Raw genomic sequence first — 24331 nt, 5'->3', positions numbered from 1 at the left:
AAAGCTCTATTTTGTGAGGTAATTCAGGAACTAACTTATTAATCATCTTGTCCTACGCTGTTCACACCAAAGTTTTTTTTTTTTAAATGTCTAAACAAAAATTTGATGGAAAAAAGAGAGTAGATGCCAATGCACTTTTTTAAACAACAAACAACTTTGTGTATTTCCACAGATGGAAATACACAAAGAAAGACAGGAACACTGCAGATCCACACAAACATCTGACTCTTCTTTCTGTCTATAAAACGTAGATCAACTTCTGGGTCAATGGAAACTCAGAGCAATTTAAAAAAGGATGTAAACAACAAAAAAAATCAATTTCCCCCAGGTGTATTGTACTGCGACAGTTTTTCCTACCTTCAGTGCCAAAAGATGTTCATATTCACATTTTCTTTTATCTTTTATTGTGCGTGTGTGTGTGTGTGTGTGTGTGTGTGTGTGTGATTTTTATTGCTTTTGCTCAGTCAGCATGAAGCTGTGTGAGAGGCACAAAGAAACAGGGTGGTGGAGGCAAACTTTCGATGTATGCTGCTGTGGGATTCTCACTGAAATACAATGTCAGCAGTTATAAGTGCATATACTTCTGCATCTGGGTGTTCTTATAGCATCTCTTTAACGTTAGTTTACTTCTCTAATGTACATAAATATGGACAGGCATCCCAATGTAAAATCCCCCATTTAATTGCATTAGCGCAGAGGGAAGCTGAAGCTTTTTTTAGAAGCAGTTCTGTCCTTCCATCTTGTTACAGAATTAGAAAGAAATATAGAAGGACATCAAATAAAACAGCCAGACATCTCATTTTACGAAGGAACAAGCATATTTTACTTTTAATATCCATGTGCCATCAGCCAATAGGGCCATCTGCCCCCGGGAGCTGCTGTCACTGCTTGCACTGAGGCATTTGCCACCATCTCTTGTTCACTAATTGCAAAGAGGCTAAATTACTCCTCAGGGGAGCCAATTTGATGACTGACCATGTGAAAAAAAAAGGAAATGACATCCCTCTAACAAAGAGGTGGATTACAAGGACCAATTACAGAACCCGTTTAGGGCCACAGTGCATTTTACAGCGCCTGATAAATTAATATATATTTGAGGTTGATTACATGATTGCTGCAGCTCAGACTTTAGGTTCCAAATGAATAACCCGAAGAGCACAATTAAGCAAAACAGTAGACGCAAAAAAACACGCTGGTCCCACAAATGAGCATGGAAATTTATTCACACTCCTGGATGAACAAGCATTTTTCAGTATTTCTAAATACTGAAGTATTTGTCCTACAGTTTGCAATGATAATAGTCTTTAAAGATCCTTTTTGTCTGGGAGAATTGTTAAACTAGTAAATAAATTTACACTGAGCTGTCCTGTTTTTCAGGTTTTTCAAGCTTTTCTACTATTCAGATTTTTGTTCTGTCTTTTTATACCTTCAGTAGATGTAGGATGTCAAATAAAACCCAGTTATCTATAAAACAGATATGCTGATTTCAACTTTAGTGAGAAATGGCATCTGCAGTTCTCATCTCATACCAGAAACAAACTTCTTGGTTGAATGGAAATTATTTCAAAGCAAATCATTTTCATCTAAGAAATGCACTCCTAGTTTTATGGCATGCTTGACTTTAGGCTACTTCAACGGTTTTATTATTTCTTCTTTATTGTTTCTTCTAAAAGCAGCAGAGACAGTTTTCTACCTTACTACAAACACAATGTATAATTTGTATACAAACACAATGTATATTGTTTTAATGCTTACATTCAATTAAAAGTTTGTTATTTGAGTGTAATGGAAATAGATTTTCAATAATAGAAAGTCTATTACTGAATTAACATTTTCAACTAAGTATATAAGTATAGATTGACTTGGACCCATCTCTTGGTGAATCAGCTAACAGTGAATAAGATATGAGAGCAAGTTCAGAAATGAAAAAGGAAAGATAATGCATCATATAAATGAGAGAAAAATGTAAAAATCTTAGTCATGTGTGACTGGTTTGGCTCTTGACCTCAACACTAATGTGAACAGCTGTCATTTCTTACAAGTTTTGCTCTCTTTCCTTTAACTAGTGACTTGTATAACTTTTCATACGTTTTAAACTCTAATGAGTTCTCTGTCTTCTTCCACTTGTCTGTTTCACTAATTACCCCAATCAATATGATTCTTCCCCCAATCATAAAGTCCAGACTCACTTGGAATGGAAACATTCTCACATCAGTTTTATTAAAATCCAAACCCAGCTGTGAAACTGCTTGGCCAAAAAAATATAAAATAAAACCATCACAAATAGGCTACTTTATCAAAGTTTTCAAAGTTCTAAGTTTCTTTCTGTATCATAATAAAATTCCACCATTAGAATCAGTGAATCCTTACAGCACTGATAAAGTATTTTCATTTTGTACTAATTAGTTTATTTTAGATAAGCGATGTATTGTTAATTCAAACCTTCAAACCTTTTCTCTGAACCATCACACATGCACCTGCCAAGATTCTATCATTTGTCTTGTATTTTATTTAATAACTCCCCATCCCCATAGAGGGGACTAAATTGTGCCTCCACAAGTGTTTTCAAGAGGCCAGAAGTATCACAGGACCGATTCCTGATGAATTTTTTATTTTTTCATCCAGACGGCTTCCCGCGCCCCCCCTGCAATGGCACGGTGCCCCTCCTAGGGGGCGCGCCCCACAGTTTGGGAACCTCTGCTGTAGGGTTTTCCACCTCAGTATTTCCACTGTTAGACTGATGTCCATGCTCGAGTCGATTCTTAATTGGCTCAATTACTCATATTGGTTTTCCGGCAAGTTTCCAGTAAAGGTTTGATGGCCCCTGTTTTATTAAGTTTTAAAGCATCAAAATGCATAGAGACAGTTTTTATTGCACAAATCACATTTTCCATCATTACAGTACTAACAAAAATGATGTTTGAGAACAGTCTGTAGTCTGAACCAGCTTATCTCTGACTCACAGCAGCAGTGCTAAATTTTAAAGCTATACAAAGTGTTTCAAGTAAGATTCAATAACTCTACCTGCTAAAAAGTAATACAGTAGATTGAAAATGGTTCTTTCCTGTGAACCAGCATTTAGTTGCCAGAATCAATGCTGGAGGCAATAGAACCAAACATTTTAGAGGACACCTGGATTTGATGGTCCAAACTCAAAACTTCACAAAACTTGATCTAGATGAGCTTGTGTTTCTTTCACCGTTTTCCCTTACAGCCATGTTACTAGCACTTTGAAACCCATGTCATGTGGGTCTAAAAGTGGGAGCATGAAGGGGATTTGTTTTCTTTCTTTATGCACATTAAGTCCTGGAATGTCTTTGAAGTTTGTACTCTGCTTTGAACAGAGGGGTTCAATTCTCAATGTTCTTCCACATTATGACCAGGTATGTTACTTTGTTGGGAACTTATTTATTAATTATTATTATTATTATTATTATTATTATTATGAGAGATGGAAAATTATATTGTGATTTTTTTTTTTACATAAAAAATGTCAGGCAGGGTAATGTGATGATGAAGTCGTGTACCGTAGCACGTTAGTTTTATTTTGTGTTTTATTGTGTTTTCTATGATAGTAAGAGACTGGTAAGCAATAGTTTGAGAGAGTTACTCATGTGCTTATCTCTAAGCTACTCCTCATGTCAAAGATTTTCCATAAAGTAATCTGTAAACAGCTGCACAGATCAGACGTGGTTAAGTCATGAAATCAGACCGTGAAAATTCTGTTTCACATATTTTAGATTTTGCTGCGATAACAATACAAAAACCATGCATTTTTTTTGGCCCGGATGAAATTTATGATGCTTCAGGAATTGTTTCGTCCTCTTTAGTACCTCTGAGTCGTAGCGCCTCAGAAGTACTTTTTCTTTCTTAGGATATGCTTCACATATCAGGCAGCCTGGTTCAAAACTTTAGAAGAGATTTATAATTTTTATGCCTCTATTAGCTGTTCTTGAGCCCTGGAGACATCTCAAATGTAGGTGTTTCACACTGCTGCTTGACTAATGTCAGCACCTGGTTGCGTTTAAATTCTCCTCAGAGAAATTAAATATAAAATGAGTTCTTGTTGGTATGCTCCAGTCTTATTACTCAGTCACATGTTAATTACAAGGAATAAAACAAATTATCAAGTCTAAATTTTCTTTTTATTCAACTGCATGTAATGTGAACTGTCTTTTTTTTTTTTTTCTTACCATCTCCAACTAATTGCAGCAGAGCCAGGTCCAGTGGTCGTTTCCAGCGAGAATTCTTGTGCAGGGCGATGCCATAGCCTGTGGTGGCAAACACTTTCCCAGACCCAATGGTCATCACCTTATGAGATCAAGCACACATAGATAAATAAACATTATTACATCCCTTCTGTCTCTGCCGCCTCAGTGCAGTTATCTCTGTTTAAATATTTACGTCCCTTAAAATCCCAGCGCTGGAGAATGAGAAATGGTTTTGGGGAGGGGGTGCAGCTTTACATCGGTTGTAGTAATTACTGCAGTAGTGGCTGTTGTGTGAACCAGCTGGGAGCGTGGGCCTCACACAGACATCATTACAAATTATGACTGAGATTTTTATCCGTCCTGCAAGAGCCGCATCAGATGGACCCTTATAAATAAATCAACATCAGTGCTGTCTAAAAATGACATTATTAATTTAGCTAGAGGCCCAAGGGATCAATAAAATGGCGTCTGATGTGTTTGTTTGATTTATTGAAGGCAGATTTGGCCCTTGTAGAAATGTTCATTTAGATAGCTTACAGGGATCTCCTGCCCATATGTATGAGTGTGTCAGTGTGCAGAGCTGTGAAATGGCAGACCTATTCCTTACCTTGCAGCCCTCATCTTTCCTGGCCATATAGTTCAGCACAGCAGCATCATAAATAAAGGCATCTAGTTTTCTGCAAGGGAAGAATGAAGGTGGAAAATTACATCACAGAATTGGAAATCACTGCCCTGGAGCTAAATGACTATAGAACAAGCACACAAAATGACGGAACTGGAGGAAAAACCAGCACTATAAAAACAACCGTGCACAAAAGAAAACTGATTTTAAAGGAGGCCACTTTCTACACACAATTCTGCACCAACTTTCAAAAATCTTACAAGGAGATATTTATCATGGTGGAGGCAAAGATGTCATTTCTTCTCCTACAATAGCCACAAAAGAACCAAATACAATGCAGCATCAGGGGAGGCTGAGATTCAAGCAAAAGGGAGCGAATGCCGCTTTAGCTCAGCAGGAGAAAGGCTCACAGATGCTGTAATCTCCCTCTGCAGCTGCCCGCAGAAACACAGATTGTTACATAAATGTGCAGACATGTTGATCTTGCCAGCATTCTCCAGCTACAGTTCTGTTGAAGTCACATACGGAACGTTATCCATTTCCCATTTCTTAACATATCTCCAGATAATTTCATGAACAAAGTTAAAAAGTATCCAGATGATCCAAACACCACAGCTAGTCATTTCAGGTGTAAATTTGCTCTTTTAGTTTACTTTGAAATTTAAAAAATTTAGTTTCCATGATTCCATAATATCCTAAGAGAACTACTCTCTGTCAGACTGTATGTCTACTGAAGTGTCTAATAATAAAAGAGGCAAATGAGTTGTCACAGATTAGGATTTTTCTCTTCAAAAGCTCTCAATTTAGGCTCCCCAAACAATCACAAATAGGTTAACTATGTGTGATATCTCAATAGTCTAGAACTAGCTCTCAGTTCTGTTGTTGACTCAGGCTCCTCTTGAAGCTCCCTTGAAGGACAGGAAACTTCCCCTTCAGGATTCCCTGCATCTCGATGCATTAGAAATGCCACTGCACCACATTACTTTTCTGTACCTGTTCTAAAAGTGCCAGAATGTCGCTTTGCTGAAACAGCTTCCAGAAAGAAACAGAAATTACTTGCGCTTATATGATTAGGGAATTGGTTCAGCCCGATAAACTGGCTTAACCAAAATGTTTTCTGCACATTTTCACTCCTTTCATCCAGGAAAATCGAATTTATTTGAACTTTTAGCTCCAAATGGAACATAATGTAGCAGTTTTGCAAACTGGGAAGTAGTTTTTATTTTCTATTTGAAAGTACTGCAACAAATGAAGATGAAATTCACATATATGTTTTATAAAACAATAAATAAACACATTTTTAAGCTGAATCTCAAAGTTGATGCATCACCAACCATGAAAGAACTGAAAGTGTGAAGTGCCGGTGAAGAATACAAACAATAATTCCCTTGATTGAGTATATTACATCTGAATATCATAAAATAAAAAGAAATAAACCAAATAAAGACTCTCCGCACAGTAAACAAAATATACTAAACTGTTTACCAAACACTGTTAATCAACTCTAAATGTGAGGTCAACCAAGACTCACAGCTCTAATAAGAAACATAACAGAACTGCTTCACAGGAGTTTGAAATTAGGCAGGCTGTGAAAAATGAATGGAGATAAAAAGTGAATTAAAACCATTCATAATGAAATAATAGACTGAATTTAACAGCTCAGCTTAGACTGATGATGCATATCTGAGGATATGACGATAAATTTGTCAGCACACCTGCTCTTCCACTTCCCATTCATTTATATTCACATTGAGGGAGCAGCATGCAACAACCAGGCCCCTCATAGAAGCAGACTGCGCTTCAGGATGCAGAACTGGGAAGAGGTGAGGAGGTTATGTCAACGAAGGAGAGACGAAGGGGAGGAAAGAGGGATGATGAGGAGATGATAGATGAGATTATTTGAGGGATGGGAGAAGGAACTGCAAAGACATCCATTAGCTGTTAGCAAGGAGTTCATGAGGGAGGAGGGAAACACAAAGCAAAATAAATGATTGGAAGGAAAAAGTGAGAGGGGAAAGTATGGAAATGCAATGTTTGTCAGAAATCCCAGGAATCTTGATGACATCTGGCTTTGAAGGCATGAACTTAAGTTTCCTTTGTAAATAATATCAAGTTGGGATGAATCCAGGGAGATAAGCAGAGTGAGATAAACAGTGGATAACGAGAGCGGGAGTGAGATGAAGAGATAGATAAAGAGAGGTAGTTACTGATGTAGGAGGCACAAGGATGATGAGCAGATATGATAAAAGAAATGTATTATCATGGAGCACATCCAAACTTGTTCAGACGTGTCTCGTTTGCATTACTCCCCCTCAATCTTAACCCCCGCACTCCTTGAGCAGAATTAACTGTGCAATGTATATTTTACTGTAAGGAGCTCAGTGGTCATGATTTTCCCACCGCACTGCGGTTGTGGTTGGTATGTATTATTAAGAAGCTGTTCATTTCCTTTGGCTGTTTGTTTGCCTCCCTCTCCTGCTCCTTCATGCAGCAACAATGATCCTGATGGGACCTCAGAGGTTACAACAGTTAGCTGAAGCTTCTGAGGTAGCACCGATCAATGCGCTCACAGCCACGCAAGAGGATTGTGTAACTGAGCCGAGTGCGGATGAAACAACTGCTTCCAGTAAAGGATCAAATAAAGAGTTTACGGGTTTGGTGTACAGTTTGTACATCTCAAACTTTTCACATCTTGTCTCATCAAATCACAAACTTTAATGATTTAATGAGTTTATGTAAGTGACCAACACAAAGGACCATATACATTGTTTAAAAATCATTTACACTTTTATTCAGCTACCTTTACTTTGACACCCCAAAATAAAATCCAAGGAAACACATTTCTTAATGAGTAAATGTAGTTTATATGTGGTTAATGTGTTGTCAGGACAAATCCAGCTGTTCTGTCAAGGCATCCATGGATGTTTTTAGTTTAAACTACTGAACATGCCAGACATTTCAGAGATTAATTTTTGAATGGGTTATAAAACAATCTTCCACGGTTTGACATTTTATGAAGGACTATTCAAGCCATGTTTTGAGAATTAAAAGATTATGGAACAACTGTAAACCTTCAAAAGAATGACCATGTAAATAATTTGTCCTCCCTGGTAACTTGGCAAATTATCAAAGAGGTCCATGACTCTGGGGGGTTTGTATCCATAATTCCACAATTCAGGTGATAGAATTTATGAACAGGATAACTATTAGCCATCCACTTGACAGATCTAGCCTTTGCAGGAATGTGAGAAAAATGAAGGCACTATTGAAAGATGTCATTTCTTCAGTTTGCAACAAACCAAGCAGGGTGAACCCAATATGTGAAAGAATGTGCTCTGGTTAGATCCAATGAAAACCAAAATGTTTGACCTATGAAAGAAAAAATGGTATGTGTGGCAGAAAACTAAACGTGTACATCACCCTGAGTACTCCTTTTGTGTCGTTAAAAGATTGAGGTGGCAGGGTCACGCTGTGTTAAAGAGAGACTTTTAAATGTTACAAAAGACTCCAGACAAGGGCAGAGTTTCAACTTGCAGTAGGACGACAACATTAACCAAAAAAACATAAAATGCAATGGACTGCTTTAGCCTTACGTATATCCATGTGTTAGAAAGGGCTGGGCAAAGTCCAGACTAAGTTCTGAGGGAAAATCTGTTGCAAAACTTCAAAATTGATTTTCACAGAAGATTTCCATCCAATTATACAGAGCTTGAGTTATTTTGAGTTGCAGAAAGGAGGAAAACATCCCTCTGTACATGTGAAAAGCTGGTTCACACTGCAGTAAAAGGTGGTTTCATAAATGTCAATTTAATGGGTCTGCAAAAGAAATACAAGGATCCTGTTATGTGCACTACTTTGTGCTGTTCTCTCATATAGACTAAAGTAAAACCCATTAAACTTTGGAGTTCAAATGAGATAATCAAAATGTTGATAGGGTTTAAATAATTTTGCAAACTGTAAATCAAGGGTAAGTACTATTGTAAAAAAATATATCTGCAGCTACACTTGATATTTAACACCAAAACAATTTAAAAGTAAAGATCTGCTCAATAAATCGTCTTGCGGATGCTATAAATTTGCTTTTAAAAGCAAACGAGACATGAGCTCAATAAATCTATAGTCATAAAATGTACAATTAAAACATTGTAAAGGGCATCCAATCAGAACATAATAATAGCATCATATATCCTGCAGAACAGAATAGCAATTATAAAGAACAACATTGTTAATGTTGCAAGTGGAAGTGTGAAAACTTTAACTGTTTGGTACTGAAAGCTTACAGGCTAAAATAAACCAAACAATCTTTTACAAAATGCATTTTCTGGATCCAGCCGTGGGCTCGTCTGTAGTGCTGGAGTGTGTTGCATTGAAAAAGTGTGTTTTGTGTTTGACATGGTGTTGGATTAAACCCCTAGAGAAATTAGGCCATTTTGTTTGGTCATTAGTAGTGTCCACAATGATTTTTTTAACAAAATCATTAATTATCTTGCAGCTACATTAGCCATCACCTCAGAGTAAAGACTGGGCACCACTGAGTGCATCTTTGCAAATTAATGAGAAACTTCTCAGTCAGCGAGAGCTTGACTAAAACTGAACGTTGTTTCAGAATGTACGTAATTCAGTTTTACGTTATTTAGCAAAATTGACTTTTGTTTAAACTAAATGTGTGATGGACATTCATGCATAAAACAGTGGATTCCCACATCTAATTGAGTGTTTATTTGAGTTGCTGGTAAATGTGTAATACCATATCCTAAAAAAGCACAACCTGTGAGATCTCTTCAGAATTAAATACAAAACTGATTGGCATCACAGCATCGTCCTTACCTTACTGGTAACTCATTGTGTACAGTGTCACTTTACCACTAAATGTACAGAGTTCACAGATGACTTCATGACAGATAAAGGTCAACAACACAGAAGCACAGGCTAATTGAAAAATGGAACAAATGCAACTTTTACAAAAATATATATGATCAAATAGGTAGGAAAGACAAAAGCTCACTGGTGTCTGCACACCTTCCCAGTCATACCTGTGGGCAGTCAATGCTGCAGGGAGTGGTAACTCTAAAGCTGTGTACATGAACAGCCTTTGTTAACTGTCTGGTAGCTGACTGGAGGCATTTCTTCTGAAACTCTGAAGGTTGTTTTCTCACTGATCTTGTTTCCAAAGTGCCAACAATCAAATGTCCATAACTTTTTTCTCTTTTTTATTTAATTTTTGTGTTGACATCCTTAGAAAGCTTGGAATCCACATAGTAAATTACTTGAAATGCCCCCAGGGAGACTAATGTTATAGCGAATGAAATATATTTTTACTAAGCTCACAGTTCTGTCAGAGAAATGTTTTTTAGTGGCCTGATTTAATATTCTATTCCGAAATATGTTGTCATCATTAGCTGTGAGTGGAATCATCATAAACAACAGAAGAAGAAGCTTTAAAACACTGTTCTGGGAGTAACTAATCTATATAATGTGTTTCACTTAGTGTATTAGGTTACTGAATTAAATTAAGTCAATCACACTCTAATTGATCAAAGACGACTGTATGGATATCTACGCAGCCCTGCAGCAATTTCTCCCTCCACCACCTTCATCATCTTCTCTCTTTCTTACCCCGACTTCAGGTTGTCAATGGCCTCCTCCACACCTTTCTGGTTGTTGCGGATCATATACTGGTGCATGTTGGGATAGTTGGAGCGGATGTTCTCCTCGGTGCTCCCATTCGGCACTGTACCAAAGCGCAGTGGTGGGTACTGCTCTGTCGGCTGCTGAAACTGCACGAGAGGAACAGGTGGGCAGAGATTAACGTGGCAGACGGAAAGTGGGAAGCAAACGCAAGTCACTGGAAAAAATGAGGGAGATGAGTTGATCTCCGCTGCAGCAAGAAGTGCTGAGGAGATTCAAAGTCTACACTTTCAAAGTGAGGCCTGGAGGGTGGAGTTTTCTAAAGAGGTGGGGCAGACTTTAATAAAACACGTGAGGTTTTAAAGTGTCGTAGCAGCAGGAGATGGCTTGTGGATTCTATTGACAGGAATCAGACTGAGGAAAGCCTTCACGTTGTTATGCTACAGAAAACAAAAATAGTAACCAATTTTGTGTTGACAGTTTTAAATGCTTTCTATCTTGAATGTTTTTTTTTTTTTCATTTTTGACTTATGCAAATCCACATAAAACTTGTAGTTTGAAATTCTTATTTGCACCGTCTACTCAAGATCTCACCTTCTTATCAGACAGCCCAGACACCGTGTCAATGTACTCCTCCTGGATCATGAAGGCAGCCAGGTTGGCAGTGTAGGAGGCCAAGAAAATGACAGCAAAGAAGGCCCAAACCAGCACCTGGACATGGAGATGATTAACGAGTCAGGAGCGTGACAAGGAGCAGGAAGTATTTTTAAGGTTCTGGAGACAATTTCAATTTCTGAACCTGCGGCTGAAGGTCTCTGTTGAACTGAGCATCATTTATCAGGGAGTCATGTTTAACCTCCTAAAATGTCACTGAAACCTTGACACGCGTTCTTTCAACTTGTTGTAGAAAACTATATAGCAGCAAGATTAGTCAAAATACATGAGTCAAAATACATTGTAACTTTCTTTTTCACAGCATTGATATCCTCAAGCAATCCTTGAAACTCTGATCAAGAAAAACGAGCATTACTGATATTCAACCAGAACAGGTTTTACGCAATGGATTAGTTTCAGAATCAGTCTCTAAGAGATCACTAAATGTATAAACATAAATGTTTCAGTCATGACAACCCGTAACTATATTTGGAAAATGATTTTTAAGTAAGAAAGAAAGTAATTCCTGAATTGTGATCAAAACTCCACCACTTCTAAATTTTACCAAAATAAGAAGAAATGCTGAAAAAGCAGAAGACAAAATATATTGATATTTGTGGACCATTTGATTAGATCTCTCAGAATGTATATAGAAAAAAAGTGAACTCAAACAGCACAAAATGTGTTGATGTCCAACTGCTATTTGACAGGGCATTGGCTATGGGCAGAATTAATCATGTAAACAAAACAAGCTTCTTTATTTATTTATTTTTGAAGAAAATCAGAGAATCTGCAGTGGAAATTCACCAATTAGTTGTAAGCATTCCTGTAGCTATATGAAAACCTTCAGCTTTTTTAACAGAAATATATAGTCATAGTCCTGATCATTTAATTAAATTTGGTCTAACAACATGTTACTAAGATGATTAATGCTATTTCCAACACTCTATAACAGAAGCTGCCCTAAATAACAGTCTTGTCAATAACAGAACCCCTGATGTTAAAAGCACTTGGCATAAAATGTAGCAATTTAGATGCGACACTTTAACTGCCCGTCATTGTTCAAGTCTGACTTTTAACTAGAAAGGAAAGGAAATATATGGACCATAGTACAATGCAATGAATACATTCTTGCAGTTAATGATGAATGGGGTGTTATGTTTCTGTTTATGTAAACTACATTTGTCTAAATATTAGTGATGTTTAGGATAAATTCTCAGATATGTGGTATATTTGGATTGACAGATTTTGCTGATAAGAAATAAAAAGGAAACAATGTTTGTAAAGTTTAGGAGACATGCCTGTAGTCACCAGCAACATTAAGGTCTGAAAATGAACACAATGAATTATTTGAAGTCCTCCCATGTTAGCTGGTGAGGTTTCTGATTATATCAATCTGCAAGAACATGCTTAAAGAACTATTTCTACAGAAACAAGACCTTTGGGGGGAAAAAAGAGTTGTCAATGCAGAAAAATAAATCATAAAGGGACATATGGGATTTGGTGAAAAATAAAATGTTCCCATTTTGTCATCTCACTACAAAGACACATTTTGTTGGGAAGCAGAAAATACATTTGCAAAGACCGAACTAAAATAAGCATCTTCACTTTACCTCATTGACCCCCTTTGTAAAGCTAATTGAGCAGCTAATGAGCTCGTGAGATGATCAGGTTCGTTGTCAAAAGCACTTGGACTGACTTTATGAGTAAAAGAAAAAGACATTTTGAGTCTGTCACTGCAGGCTGAGGTCACTAGCTTTTGGCTCACTTATTCTGTTATAAGGACGCACATAAAATGTCAGTTTCACAAATAAAATAAAGAAAAAACAGTCAGTGAGTCAGCTATACAATAAGAAGAGAAAGGAGACAAGCAAAAAGCAAATCCGTGAAACTAAAAGTGAATTTAGTGAGCAGAATAGTCACCATGATCTTGCTGGTTGTTCCTCTGGGATTTTCCACAGGAACAGAGTTGTTAAAAACGAGCGCCCAGAGCAGCCAAACAGATTTACCAATGGTGAACTTGGATCCCCCCGATTCTGGAAATGAGTAAGGAAGAGGAAGACGTTAAAAATAAAGCAGTTTCCATGAAGCAACATTTTGGGGATGCAGTAAATATCTTGTGCTACAAAGTGGAAAATAGTAACATGTCAATTCAAAATGTACCATCACTTCCTGACATAGATTCTCTACTTGAAACACAACTTGTCCTGGGTCTCAAACCTTCATTTTTTAAATCTTAAATCCTAATCTTCAGTATGACTTTAATGGTGATATTTTTACAGATGAGAAACTGACCTTCCCCCAAAAATCTACAAAAACAGAAACTAGCAGGAAAAAGGAAGGACTAAAGAAATAAAAAAAAGGAAAATACATAAAAATATAGAAGGATACAACTTTAAGACAATGGGACAGTGAATAATGTAAAGAAGGATAAATGATTTATAACACTCTTCTTGTATTTTACTGCTTTTTCAGACCTGGAAGCTACTGAAATCAATTCTATACATTTGCTGACTGGATACAACCCCTGAGTATTTAATACAGATTGATTTCCTGGTACCACATGAAAATATTATATCTTATCAATTTTGCTAACAAAACATGAATAACAAATACGTCAAAGATGATGTTAAATAACATGTAGTGTTCAAGGAAAAAAAAAAAAAAAAAACCTACATAAACACTATCGTCTGGTGCTGCTGGTGTGTCTGGCTTGAATTTACTGCAGGGATTCAACGTTCTAAAAAAATGTCCACTGGAAACACAGCCAAACCTTTTACAATAAGGATTCTCCAAACACTTATTTGGAGGTTTTATCCTGTTAAAGTATGCATTTCTTTGGGCCAGTTGTAATAAAGTAGTCGAGGAACTTTCACCAAACAGCAGAAAAAAGACATTTTTAGACTTGTTGTTGGACTTGGACATTTAAATATGTGGTTTTTCAATATTGGTTCTGGACAGAATGTTATTCAAGTAAATGTAAATGTAAGAATCTGAACAGAAAGTGGACCTAACTAATTCAAAAGTTCAAAAGTGATATCTAAAGGATATGTGGTTGAACAGAGATGGCAAGCTGAATATTTGATCTTTGCTATTCTACATTTATAGTGATATAGTTCTGTTATTACGACCAAAAACAAATCTTAGATGGGAAATAAAATGTTTGCTACTGAAGGTTAAACTCAAGAAGGTTTAATGCAGAAGGAGAATCTAAACTGCCTTTGGCCTGTCATGCTGAAATTGTTTTTTACAACGTGTGTCAATCAAATAACATATAATGAGAAACATCTCTGGATAATCAAGTAAAATGAATATGGCTGGACAGAATGGCAGTCAGCAAAAAGTTGGACTAAATCATAAACTGATAAGTGGCAGAAAAATGTCAAAACCATCCATCACTGCATTGTCAGTGTTTGCTTTATAACATATAAATGAGGCATACTGTGGAGTGATTGCTTTGACTTGTGCAGTCAAATAAATAAATACAAAAAATTAAGAAAAATAGGACGCTTTGCATAATTTGTGCAAACGTCCTCCTCAAATCAGCCCCCCCTCGCTTACTTAACTGACAAATTGACAAGTTGGTAATAATGGCGTGACATGAGCAGTGGCGGTGGCTTGATTGGCATGCTAAAGCTGGAGGGACTCCATCTCTTACTCTTGGCGCTCTGCAGGCTACGGTTGTATCCCACGGGGCTGAAGAACTCAAAGATGAAGACGGTGACAGCCACCACTGACAGGCACATCACAAACATCATCACCCACACCGCCGGGCTGTAGGGCTCTGCAACGCACAGAGAAACACACAGACGCCCATGCAAACATCAGATAGAGTTATAGAAAGGTGTCCGTCATCCACAAAGCCCGACAATATCAAACATGAACTTGAATGGATGGTGGACAAGAAAAGGAAGAGAGAGAAAAAAAAAAAGAGTTCTGGGCCTTCTACTGGCTTTAACTTTAGCAGTATTGTTTTTATCTGTGATGGGGCTGTTTGTATCTATAAAGACAGTCAAATGCTAATTTTTTAACTTATTGTAAGCCTAATATTTTGTAAGGAGAAAAATATTGGATCTTGTCCACAAAAAACACTGAAAATGGCGAAGAGGTGAACAGAAAGCAAGAGGAAAGATTTGTCTTTTCTGTTGCCTTTTTAGCCATGCGCATTTAGTTTGAGTCTATAATGAACAATCTAATGACTTAAACTTTCAGATTTTATGTATTTTTGGTAAAATATTCATTTTCAATGTCATACTGTGCACATGAAGGGCTTTAGGTAAATTAAAAAGAAATTTAATGTTCTACTGTTATGAGTATTGCCTTCCAATAGATGCAAGAACAGATTTAAAGACGTTTTTTACCAAGTAAAAGTGATTTTTTTTTGCAGTGTTTAGCTGTTCATGATTATTGTCAATTTTTGAACCATCTCTCAACAAGAAGCCAGCTTTCCAGAGTAACCATACTATATTTATTAGCCTAAAATATGGACTTGGATTGTGGAATCCTTTACTTTGGAGAAATTCTTACTTACTTTTTATTAAATGCATAACTGTAGGTGTTGATAATTTTACAAAGACCAGCACAAAGTTAGGAAACCATACAGTTTACAGTAGGAAACAGCACAGGGAGCGTTGGCTCATAAACATGGGAAGGCTTTCTTGGCGAGTAAACAATACATTGTATCCTTGTCACGTTACATCAGTGCTACTTTTTTTGACAGACATATTTATGTAAGGAATATCAACTACATCAGGTTGTGTTAATGTCAAGAATATTTTTAGTGTTATATTTACCTCTATAGAAAGAAATGTAAAACCTGAAAACTACAGCACAAAAAAAAAAAGCTTATTTCCTTTTCACAAAGCGAGGAAGAGCGAAACTGTTGGCAGTGGAAACCAAAAGATCCATCTGAGATTTTCCACTGTGCAACACAGACTGAGATCAACAGTGCTAGCAGGCGTACTGCTAATCAAACTACACTGGAGAGAAAAGCAGAGCTGCTGGGTTGATTCATCTCCACCTTACAGGTGAAGATGCTAAATCAAAGTCGACATTGTGCAGGCATACCAAAGAGCTACAAGCTCTGTTTACATACCGGGCTTTTAGCCGAGGCTTCCCTGCAGAGATGTACAGTGAGGGAGCAGGTGGAGACTCTCAGGATTTATCCATTAAACTCGCTGCCTGGCAGGGCTAATATGCTTTTAAGGCTGCGTGAGCTGCCAAAATGTGTGCCATGAGGGCTGAGGCACTGCTTTATAGTTCTACCGAGATTTTTCATACCGCAAGAGTAGAAACCGTCATTACTTTGCTGCACATGATTTACAAAAAATAAGAAATGATTTTATTGGATTGTAGGAAAATGCATTGTCAGAAAAAAACAAATAAAAAACTGAAAGAGCCTATTTGCTTTGAATTAGTGTTCCTTAACACTTACAAGTATTTAATTTTAATGTTTCTGGAGGTTCTACTAATAAAGTGAAATCCTAAGCACTTAAAGCTACTGACTTGCTAGTGTCTGCACGAGAGGTGTTTCATTAACTCGGAGCAAGAGGAACCTGTTTATAGTTGTTTTTCACAATGTGTAGTTTTTAATTCAGTCACGTGTGCTGTACACCTGTGGGTAAATCAAAATTGCTTCGACAGAGGAAGATTGTAAATAATTACTTTGTGCCCTGAAAATCCTGAAGGTTGCATGATATTTATTTTCTTATAGTCTTTTGGGTGAGAGGCGTAAAAAGAAGCAGCGTTGTTTTGAAAGTGATGTCAGCCTTGAGTTAATATGCGAGGGGCTTTATTGTTTTTGCCCCCATTCAGGGCCAGCTGCCTCTCAGCAAGCCCCACAGTTTGGTCTCCAACAGTTATGTTTGCTTTTGGGACAACAGTGGTCTAATTTTAAATCCATACCGAAGCAAAGCTCATCAACAGAAGATAAATTCCCTGTTTCAAAGCTGCTCTTTGTAATACCTACACCTGGTTGAGGTCAGGTACCAGCCAGACTGGTTTCAGTGCCACTGAAACACACGTGGTTAAGATTGGGGTTAATGAGGTTTATTTGTCCTACCTCAAGGACAGGTTGGCAGCAGGTGCTAAAAAAGCAACGGCATCATGTATTTGTTTTGCGTGGCAGCATGTTCACAGTCGGTATTAGGGATTTAGACAGATTACTGTCATTCTCTGAGCCCTGGGAGTAGCAATACCAACTAGAATTAGCTATTTAAAAAAAAAAAAGAATGGTGACAATAATAGGAGGTCAGGAGCTAATTTAGCTTTTATAAACTGAAACATTGTGAAGAAAAAGGACATGCCAAAAACAGATTTCTTCTTTACGCTCCGAAACATATTTCAAGTCATCAGATATTTTTTTTTCCATCATGATTATTTGAACTTTCAGTATCCGGCAGTTTTTCCATATTACTGTGTGTATTGGACTGTGCATTAACAGTTTAAAGAGCAAAACAAACATCTGAGCTGACAGGAGAGTGATAAGAGTGACTTCAGTCACAGGCAGAGTCTAAACGGACAGATTTTAATCAACATTTCTGACTCATCCTGGTTTCTGATGACAAAGGCATTAAAATATGTGAATGTTTTACGAATTGAGCCATTATAAAATGCAATTCATGGGAGCAAAGGTAAAGAGAAAAAAAAGAAGGACGCTTACAGGAACTATGTGGTAACAAAGTTAAAATGCTAATTGATGAAGACTTGTGTTGATTTTTTTTAACCTTTTCTTTTTAAAGAAAGTAGGTTGTCGGACAAGAATGAGGTCATTTTCAACTGAACTAAATTCTGTTTTTTTTTAAGGATTAACTGGCACAACATTATGTACATTTCTCCTAAAACAGATGCAGGTCTGTTGTTACTGACATTTTAAAATATCTGGTATTTGACGTCAGAATGAGCAAAAATCCAGGAAAACTAACAGTTTCTAAATAAAAGTCGGCTGAAAAAAAAAAAAAGATTTTAAAAAATCATGTTTTCTGTTTACATAAAGTTCAAGAAAATTACTCTTGCTTACATTTTCTATCACTTTAAATACTAACAAGGAGATGATTAAGCCGTATTTAACAGAAATGACTTTGCTCACTAAACTTCTAAATGCCTTCCTGCGTTTTATGAGTCATTTTCTTCCTCCCACTCAATTTGCTGAAGTCGCCTCGTTCTTACTGTGCTTTGTTTTTTCTCCCTGGATTGACTCTTTTGCTATTGACCTCTTGCGTTTCGTTTTGCTCTCGATTCTCTCTGGCCTTGCATACCTGTTATATTCTGTCAGCACTGCATGCAGTCACAAATTGCATTCAAAAGTACCACCGCACCAATGAGGCCAGAGCTTGGTGTGGCATCACTGCCTGTCCTGTAGACTGGAGAAAATGAGATAAAAAAGCCTTGGGAGCGCTGCACCTCTGCCCAACCGTGACATGTTTCAGATTGTCTTTTAAATCTCCACTGACAGACAGATTGATGTACTTCTGCAGCTGTGAACGCATGAATTAAGGTGACTTAAGGCGTAAAGGAAAAGATCAGGTTTATGAGGAGAGAACCTGATTTTTGGTCAGATCCATGACCTTTGAGATGTAAATGTCATTACAAAGACAAACAAGCTGAACATTTTATTGAGTTTTGCTGCTAATTTTTGCATTTTGAAGGAGTTCTTTCCAACATAAAGCAAATACAACAGCAGCCTCCATATTACCTTACTTGCAAAGAAAATCACATCATCATATTACCATGCAGTAGGCTATGATATAATGAGTTTAGGATATGCAGTTTTACCCTAATTATGTTAAATACTCAATGCTGTACAGATCTGTCTAGCATTGTTTTACAACTCAAAGACATGCGCACTGCTCACTGCAGCAAAATGTGCACCAAATTCACACAAGGATTAGAAAGTAATCGCCTGAGACACCGAACTGTGTTAACAAGTCGTTTTTGCTACAGGGCACAGCCTCATCTGGCCCATCCAGAGCTCACACACATATATGAGCAGAAACCAGTCACTGTGTACATTAAAGCATCTGAGAGCATTTAAAATGGCTCAAGCGCTCTAACAAAGGCATTAAACCATGCTCGCTTACTCTTTTGTGCTACATCTATATTGTACCAAGAGTCCTTCTTTCTGTGTGAAGCCTCATTTCTTTCCTTTTAACATTTTCTTCATCTTTCTCTCTGCCCACATTTCTCTCCCTCCATCATCTTACCATCTCTTTATGCCTGGATATGTAAGGAATTAATCTTAGAAGATTTGTTACCCAGCAGGTGTTATCTCGGAAGTGGCCAGATCATTTTGAGTGCTGTAAAAATCACATTTTAAGTCTGCATCCATCAGCTTTGGCTTGAGAAACAAACGCACAAATGAGACTCCTCAAATGGGAGACAAAAGGCATGTCAGAAGTGAAAACATATTACATGTCTGAGGAGTTACAGAGAGCAATGTGCAGTATTATGCAAAATGTCTTCATTGGTTTACCCCCTTCATAGACGTACATCCTCTACTAAAGATAAGCAAAAAAATAAATAAAATAAAATAATCATATTTTTAGTGCATAGCAACTGCATAGCCTCCATTATTGTTTCTCTTTGTTACTGGTTTGGTTTTACATTAGATTCATGATCATCAGGTCAGATTTTTGGATTTGTAAATTGATTGCTTTTGTAACTTTTATTTCTTTAAACATCTTAGTTTGTGCTCTGCTCCTTCTTCCCTTGTTAGATCCATTTAAGTTCTCCACAGCTAACGTCCCTAATATGGCACTGAGCCGTGTATTAATATCTTCTCTTCTACCTTTTTGTTTTTTCTTTTTGTCCGTTTAAAAAAATCCCTCCTGTGTAAGTGGGCTGTAAAGTGGAAGAGGAAAAAAAAGAGCGTTTTCTCAGGGAGCAATAATAATAGCGGGTCAATACTCCCAAAGATTCTCTAAATAAGCCCTTTCCAACAGCTACAACTGCATCACAACATCGGATTCCCGTTGAGCTGCAAACTGCCTCTTCTGATTTTTTTCCAGCATTGCTGTTTTTAAGAAAGTTTAAAGGAGTTTTTTTTTTTTTTTTTTCTAGACCAAAGTCTAATGCATGACTAAGAACCCAAATGTGACAACTGTTTCAGTGTAGATAAAAGAAACATTTATTGGACAAATTTAAATGTAAATGTAATATACTGCCAGTCTTTATCTATATCAGTGAAATACTTCAAGAAAAAAACAAAGGAACTGGAAAGTAAATGAAAGAAGTAGCGGAAAAGAAAATCTGGTTTTGAAAGTGAGCTTCACATAAAACAAGTGTATCTTGAAATGAGGAAGCTGAAATCTAAAGCTAAAAAAGCACAAAGTAAGTTGGAAATATTGAAAATTGAAACAGTATAAAAGCCAGCTGAAAGATTTTACATCCCAAACTGGCACCACTACAACAAACTTACAAAAACAACATAGCAAAATATATTTTTTAAACAGTATTACTACATACTTACTACATCTAATCATATTTTATGTTTTTTATTATAATTAGGTAAGCAACATTTGTATAAATTTTTTTTTGTAAAATTACAGCTTGGTTTCATACTGGACTGCAGTGAGGTCCTAAAATGAGGAGCCAGGAAAGGCAGTGACTCCCAGACAGGCAGTTAAACTGGCATTCACACAATCAAGGGAAATACACAAAAAAGATCCAGATGTTGGCAGGAATATTTTCAAGATACATCTTGTGAGTCTGAAAAACAAACATCTTAAACTGTAATGCCAATACATTTCTATGGTCTTTAAAAATGTTTCTTCCACTATTTTTTGTGGATAAGCAGGTGGACATCCCTTTAAAATGTATGACTTTCCTTCCAACCATATATGTAGCATAAAAGTTATATTTTGGGAAAAAAACAAAGCTTGGAAAAAAAGGTTGAATTTTGTACATGAACTAACTACAGATGGGCATTCAAAGTTTGAGTAGCATGACAGAAACCATTCCAAGATTTGGCAGCTACTTACTGTAGCACAATTAATCCCTGTCAACCAAACCACAGACTGATCATGTGAAGAAAAGTGAGACTCTCAGCTTTGACCCCAATGAAGACCAGAAACCAAAATATATTTTCCTATATGTGACTTTAAATAACGTTGGCCACTGGAGTCTTAATGTTACATGTAGATTTTTTTAACTTGATGTGGTGAAATAACTGAGATTTGGTATTTTCCTACTGTGGCAAATTACAGGAAAACTTGGTTTCCCCAGAGTTGTTTTAAATTCCTGGGTAAGGTGCCGTTGTTTTAGGTCTCCAAATCCATTGCCTCACAGACCAAATATCTTCTGACTTTTTCTTCCTGGTTGAAGAAATCCCCACATAAACCTTAGCATTGTGAGCTTATGTTTGAGACGGACACTGTGCTACCTTTCGAGGCTGTCTTTGTTTTATGCCTTGCGCCTGAGTTCAGTGTTCTGTGGTAACGTCAGTCTACGGTAACCTTTGGTAGCATTGTCAATTTTTATAAGTTTGTACTTGAAATAAATATGAACATTGTGAAATACACAAAAAAAAGTTTGAAAAGTATTGATAGATGCTCTTGAAATGTTTACAAGTGAGGTGATTATATTAGAAGTTGATTTTTCTTGACTAGCTTATCATCAAACTTTTGACTGTTCTTGAATTGATGAGACAAGGGCAGTACACACTGTGATGTGGGCTCCCAGTATGTAAGAGTGCTGGAACAGTATGAGGTGAGAACTGTGAAGCAAAGAGGTGATGTGAGTGTCAGCTTTCTGCAAGTATCACAAGGTCAAGTTAAGTTTAACTGTAGAATTTATCTTTTTTCAAGAGAAACAGTCCAACACCAGTTGTGGAATTTTTGCTGCTTAATCAAATGTTTTTGTCATCACTCTGGTCTCAAGAATTCAGATATGTGATTTTTGCAAATTTATATATTTTCAAAAGCATTACTATTACACTTATAATTAAATAAAATTTGAAATAATTAAATTAAATCGACTTATCCAGATACCTGAAGGTAAATCTAAACAGCAGCTTACCAAGAAAAGCAGAAGGGGACACGGTGCCGTTACTGCGAGAAACCATGACACTGATGCCGGTTTCCACGAAAGGAACGGAGAACTCCACGACCTCTGACCTCTCCTCATTAATGGTGAGGGAACCTATGGCCATGTCAGCCCTGTTGGATACAACCTAGAAAACACAACACCTGAAATTAAATTGACAAGACTTTTGATGAAATAGTTCATGTTAAACTGAGTAAACGCATCAATCTTTGACAAAAACAATTAGCTGCTTTATGTTTTTTCTCAGAATACTGCAAGATAGTCCCTGATAAAGAACTAAGTCTGGGATTTGAATTTCTCTTCTTTCTTTCAACATAAATCAGAGCTGTGTTCCTCTTCGAAGCTCCTCTGGCAGCAATAATTGTGGCTCAGGTGGTCAGCAGGTGAAGAAATGAGGGAATTCGCGGCTCTGTCATGTTTCACCTGGCAGGGAACAGGAGTTGCATGACGGCAACTGAGGGACTGTGAAGGTTAGAGAAGCTGGATGCTGACCAGGAGTTCATTACTCTGCTGTGGCTTGACACAAAGAATCTGTGAAACAATAAAGGCTTTGCAGTGTCTGAGCCAACACCACTGAGATGCCTTTAACCATACTCTTAGGTCCTGAAACTTTTCTTTGCTTTCTACTGACACTGACACTTTTCTTGTTTCTGTACTTTCTTGAATTCTTACAAGTTTACTTTACACTCTTATCATTGTAAGTATACAAATATATATATTTTTTTTCTACCTATACTGCATGTATGGATGGATGTTCCTTATGGACATCCATCCATACATTCTTCCATTTCTCAAACCCAGACATCCCTCTCTCCACTGAAACACTCCAACTTCATTTTTTAAGGGACTGAAATACGTTCACAGACCAGAAGGGATATTTAGTCCTCCCTGTGTATTCTGGGTCAGCCCTGAGGTCTTCTCTCAGTAGGACGCGCCTTGAAAACCTCAATGGTGAGGCACACAGGAGGAATCAGACGTCACGATCAAATGCCAGAACTACCTCAACTCACTCTCCTTTTGATGTGGAGGAGCATTTACTCCAAGCTCCCACTGCATGACTGAGCTCTTTACTATTCCCTTAAAAAAGAAAAAAATACCAACATTCTTTTGGGCCCGGACATTTCCTACTTCATAAGAACTTGAGTGAAGAACTCCTAGGAAGTCTGCATGGTTCTTTCCTACTGCAGAATTTGACAGTGTAGTGAATATATCACACTTCTCAGACACAATACAAAAAAAAAGAATGTTCTGTCCAGAATAAGAGTAAATGATAAACTACAGAGCAGAATGTCATTTTGTTGAGAACCTTTCTTCACAATGAGACTCATGTTAACTTCTTCTTTGTTGAATCTAATATCTGTGTAATAATCAGTGTAGATTACATCTGTTGGTGCTGCTGAGGATAATTTTAAAATTAGATGTTTCCTGAACCAAGATATATAAAATATCTATCACCAGCTCACATCTTTCCAATGAACAAATGTCAAAATATTCAGTGAGGCGTTCATGCACCATCCTATTTTTGTATATTGGGACATTTTTAATGTGCATTTGTGGATATATGCATGTAGTCACAGAGGTTGGAAAATGTTGTTTGCCTGATGACCATGTTCCTTTATTCCTAATATTATGTTTAGTGTTTCAATATGTTTATTCCAGGGTGGTGTTAATTGCAGATATGTTGAATTCAAAAGATCAAAAATAAAATCCCAATTAAATCTGAAGCGGATTAAGGAGAATCCCTCATGTTGCCGTCACATACAGCTGAATAATTGCACAGCAATAGGTGGAAATGGAGATCCAGTACTCTAAACCCTCTGTAGCTAAAGAAACCCAAGCATTTTTTTCTAATATTATAAAAATATATATGTTTTAAATGTCAAAACATTATTTTTCAAACTTAGAAACTGACCCCTAACAGCCAAATGTCCGTTGAATTCTGAATTTATTATTGTGGATTAATTTGTACAGATAGTACAAATTTGTACATTTGGGAACAGATCTGCAGTATCTTTTAACAAGGTCTGTTTGGTCCAATGACCACTATCATAAATCCAACTTTGATCTACATTTCTCCAGTGGCATTCAACAATTTGATCCTTTCTTTCAGTTTTAATTGCATGTCGGTCATTTCAGTGACAAAGTGAATGCTGAGACACAATATGGAGAAGAAACA

The 24331-nt window shown here is 37.0% G+C and overlaps 1 protein-coding gene across 1 annotated transcript in view; it reads right to left on the bottom strand.

The window, feature by feature from the left end:
* Positions 1-24331, bottom strand: part of grin2da (glutamate receptor, ionotropic, N-methyl D-aspartate 2D, a) — a 173531-nt gene that overhangs the window by 18581 nt on the left and 130619 nt on the right. Inside the window, exons 10-16 of the mRNA XM_016677562.1 lie at positions 22129-22282; positions 14774-14899; positions 13039-13151; positions 11056-11172; positions 10450-10610; positions 4819-4888; positions 4194-4311 (exon numbers count right to left, since the gene is read on the bottom strand). Of these exons, the coding sequence (XP_016533048.1) occupies positions 4194-4311; positions 4819-4888; positions 10450-10610; positions 11056-11172; positions 13039-13151; positions 14774-14899; positions 22129-22282 (859 nt within the window). The remainder of the gene's footprint in view (positions 1-4193; positions 4312-4818; positions 4889-10449; positions 10611-11055; positions 11173-13038; positions 13152-14773; positions 14900-22128; positions 22283-24331) is intronic.

The sequence above is a fragment of the Poecilia formosa genome, unplaced genomic scaffold (assembly GCF_000485575.1).
Source record: "Poecilia formosa unplaced genomic scaffold, Poecilia_formosa-5.1.2 Scaffold158, whole genome shotgun sequence".
Classification (NCBI taxonomy): Eukaryota; Metazoa; Chordata; class Actinopteri; order Cyprinodontiformes; family Poeciliidae; genus Poecilia; species Poecilia formosa.
The sequence above is the reverse complement of the archived record's forward strand: the minus strand, read 5'-3'. Positions and strand labels throughout refer to the sequence as shown.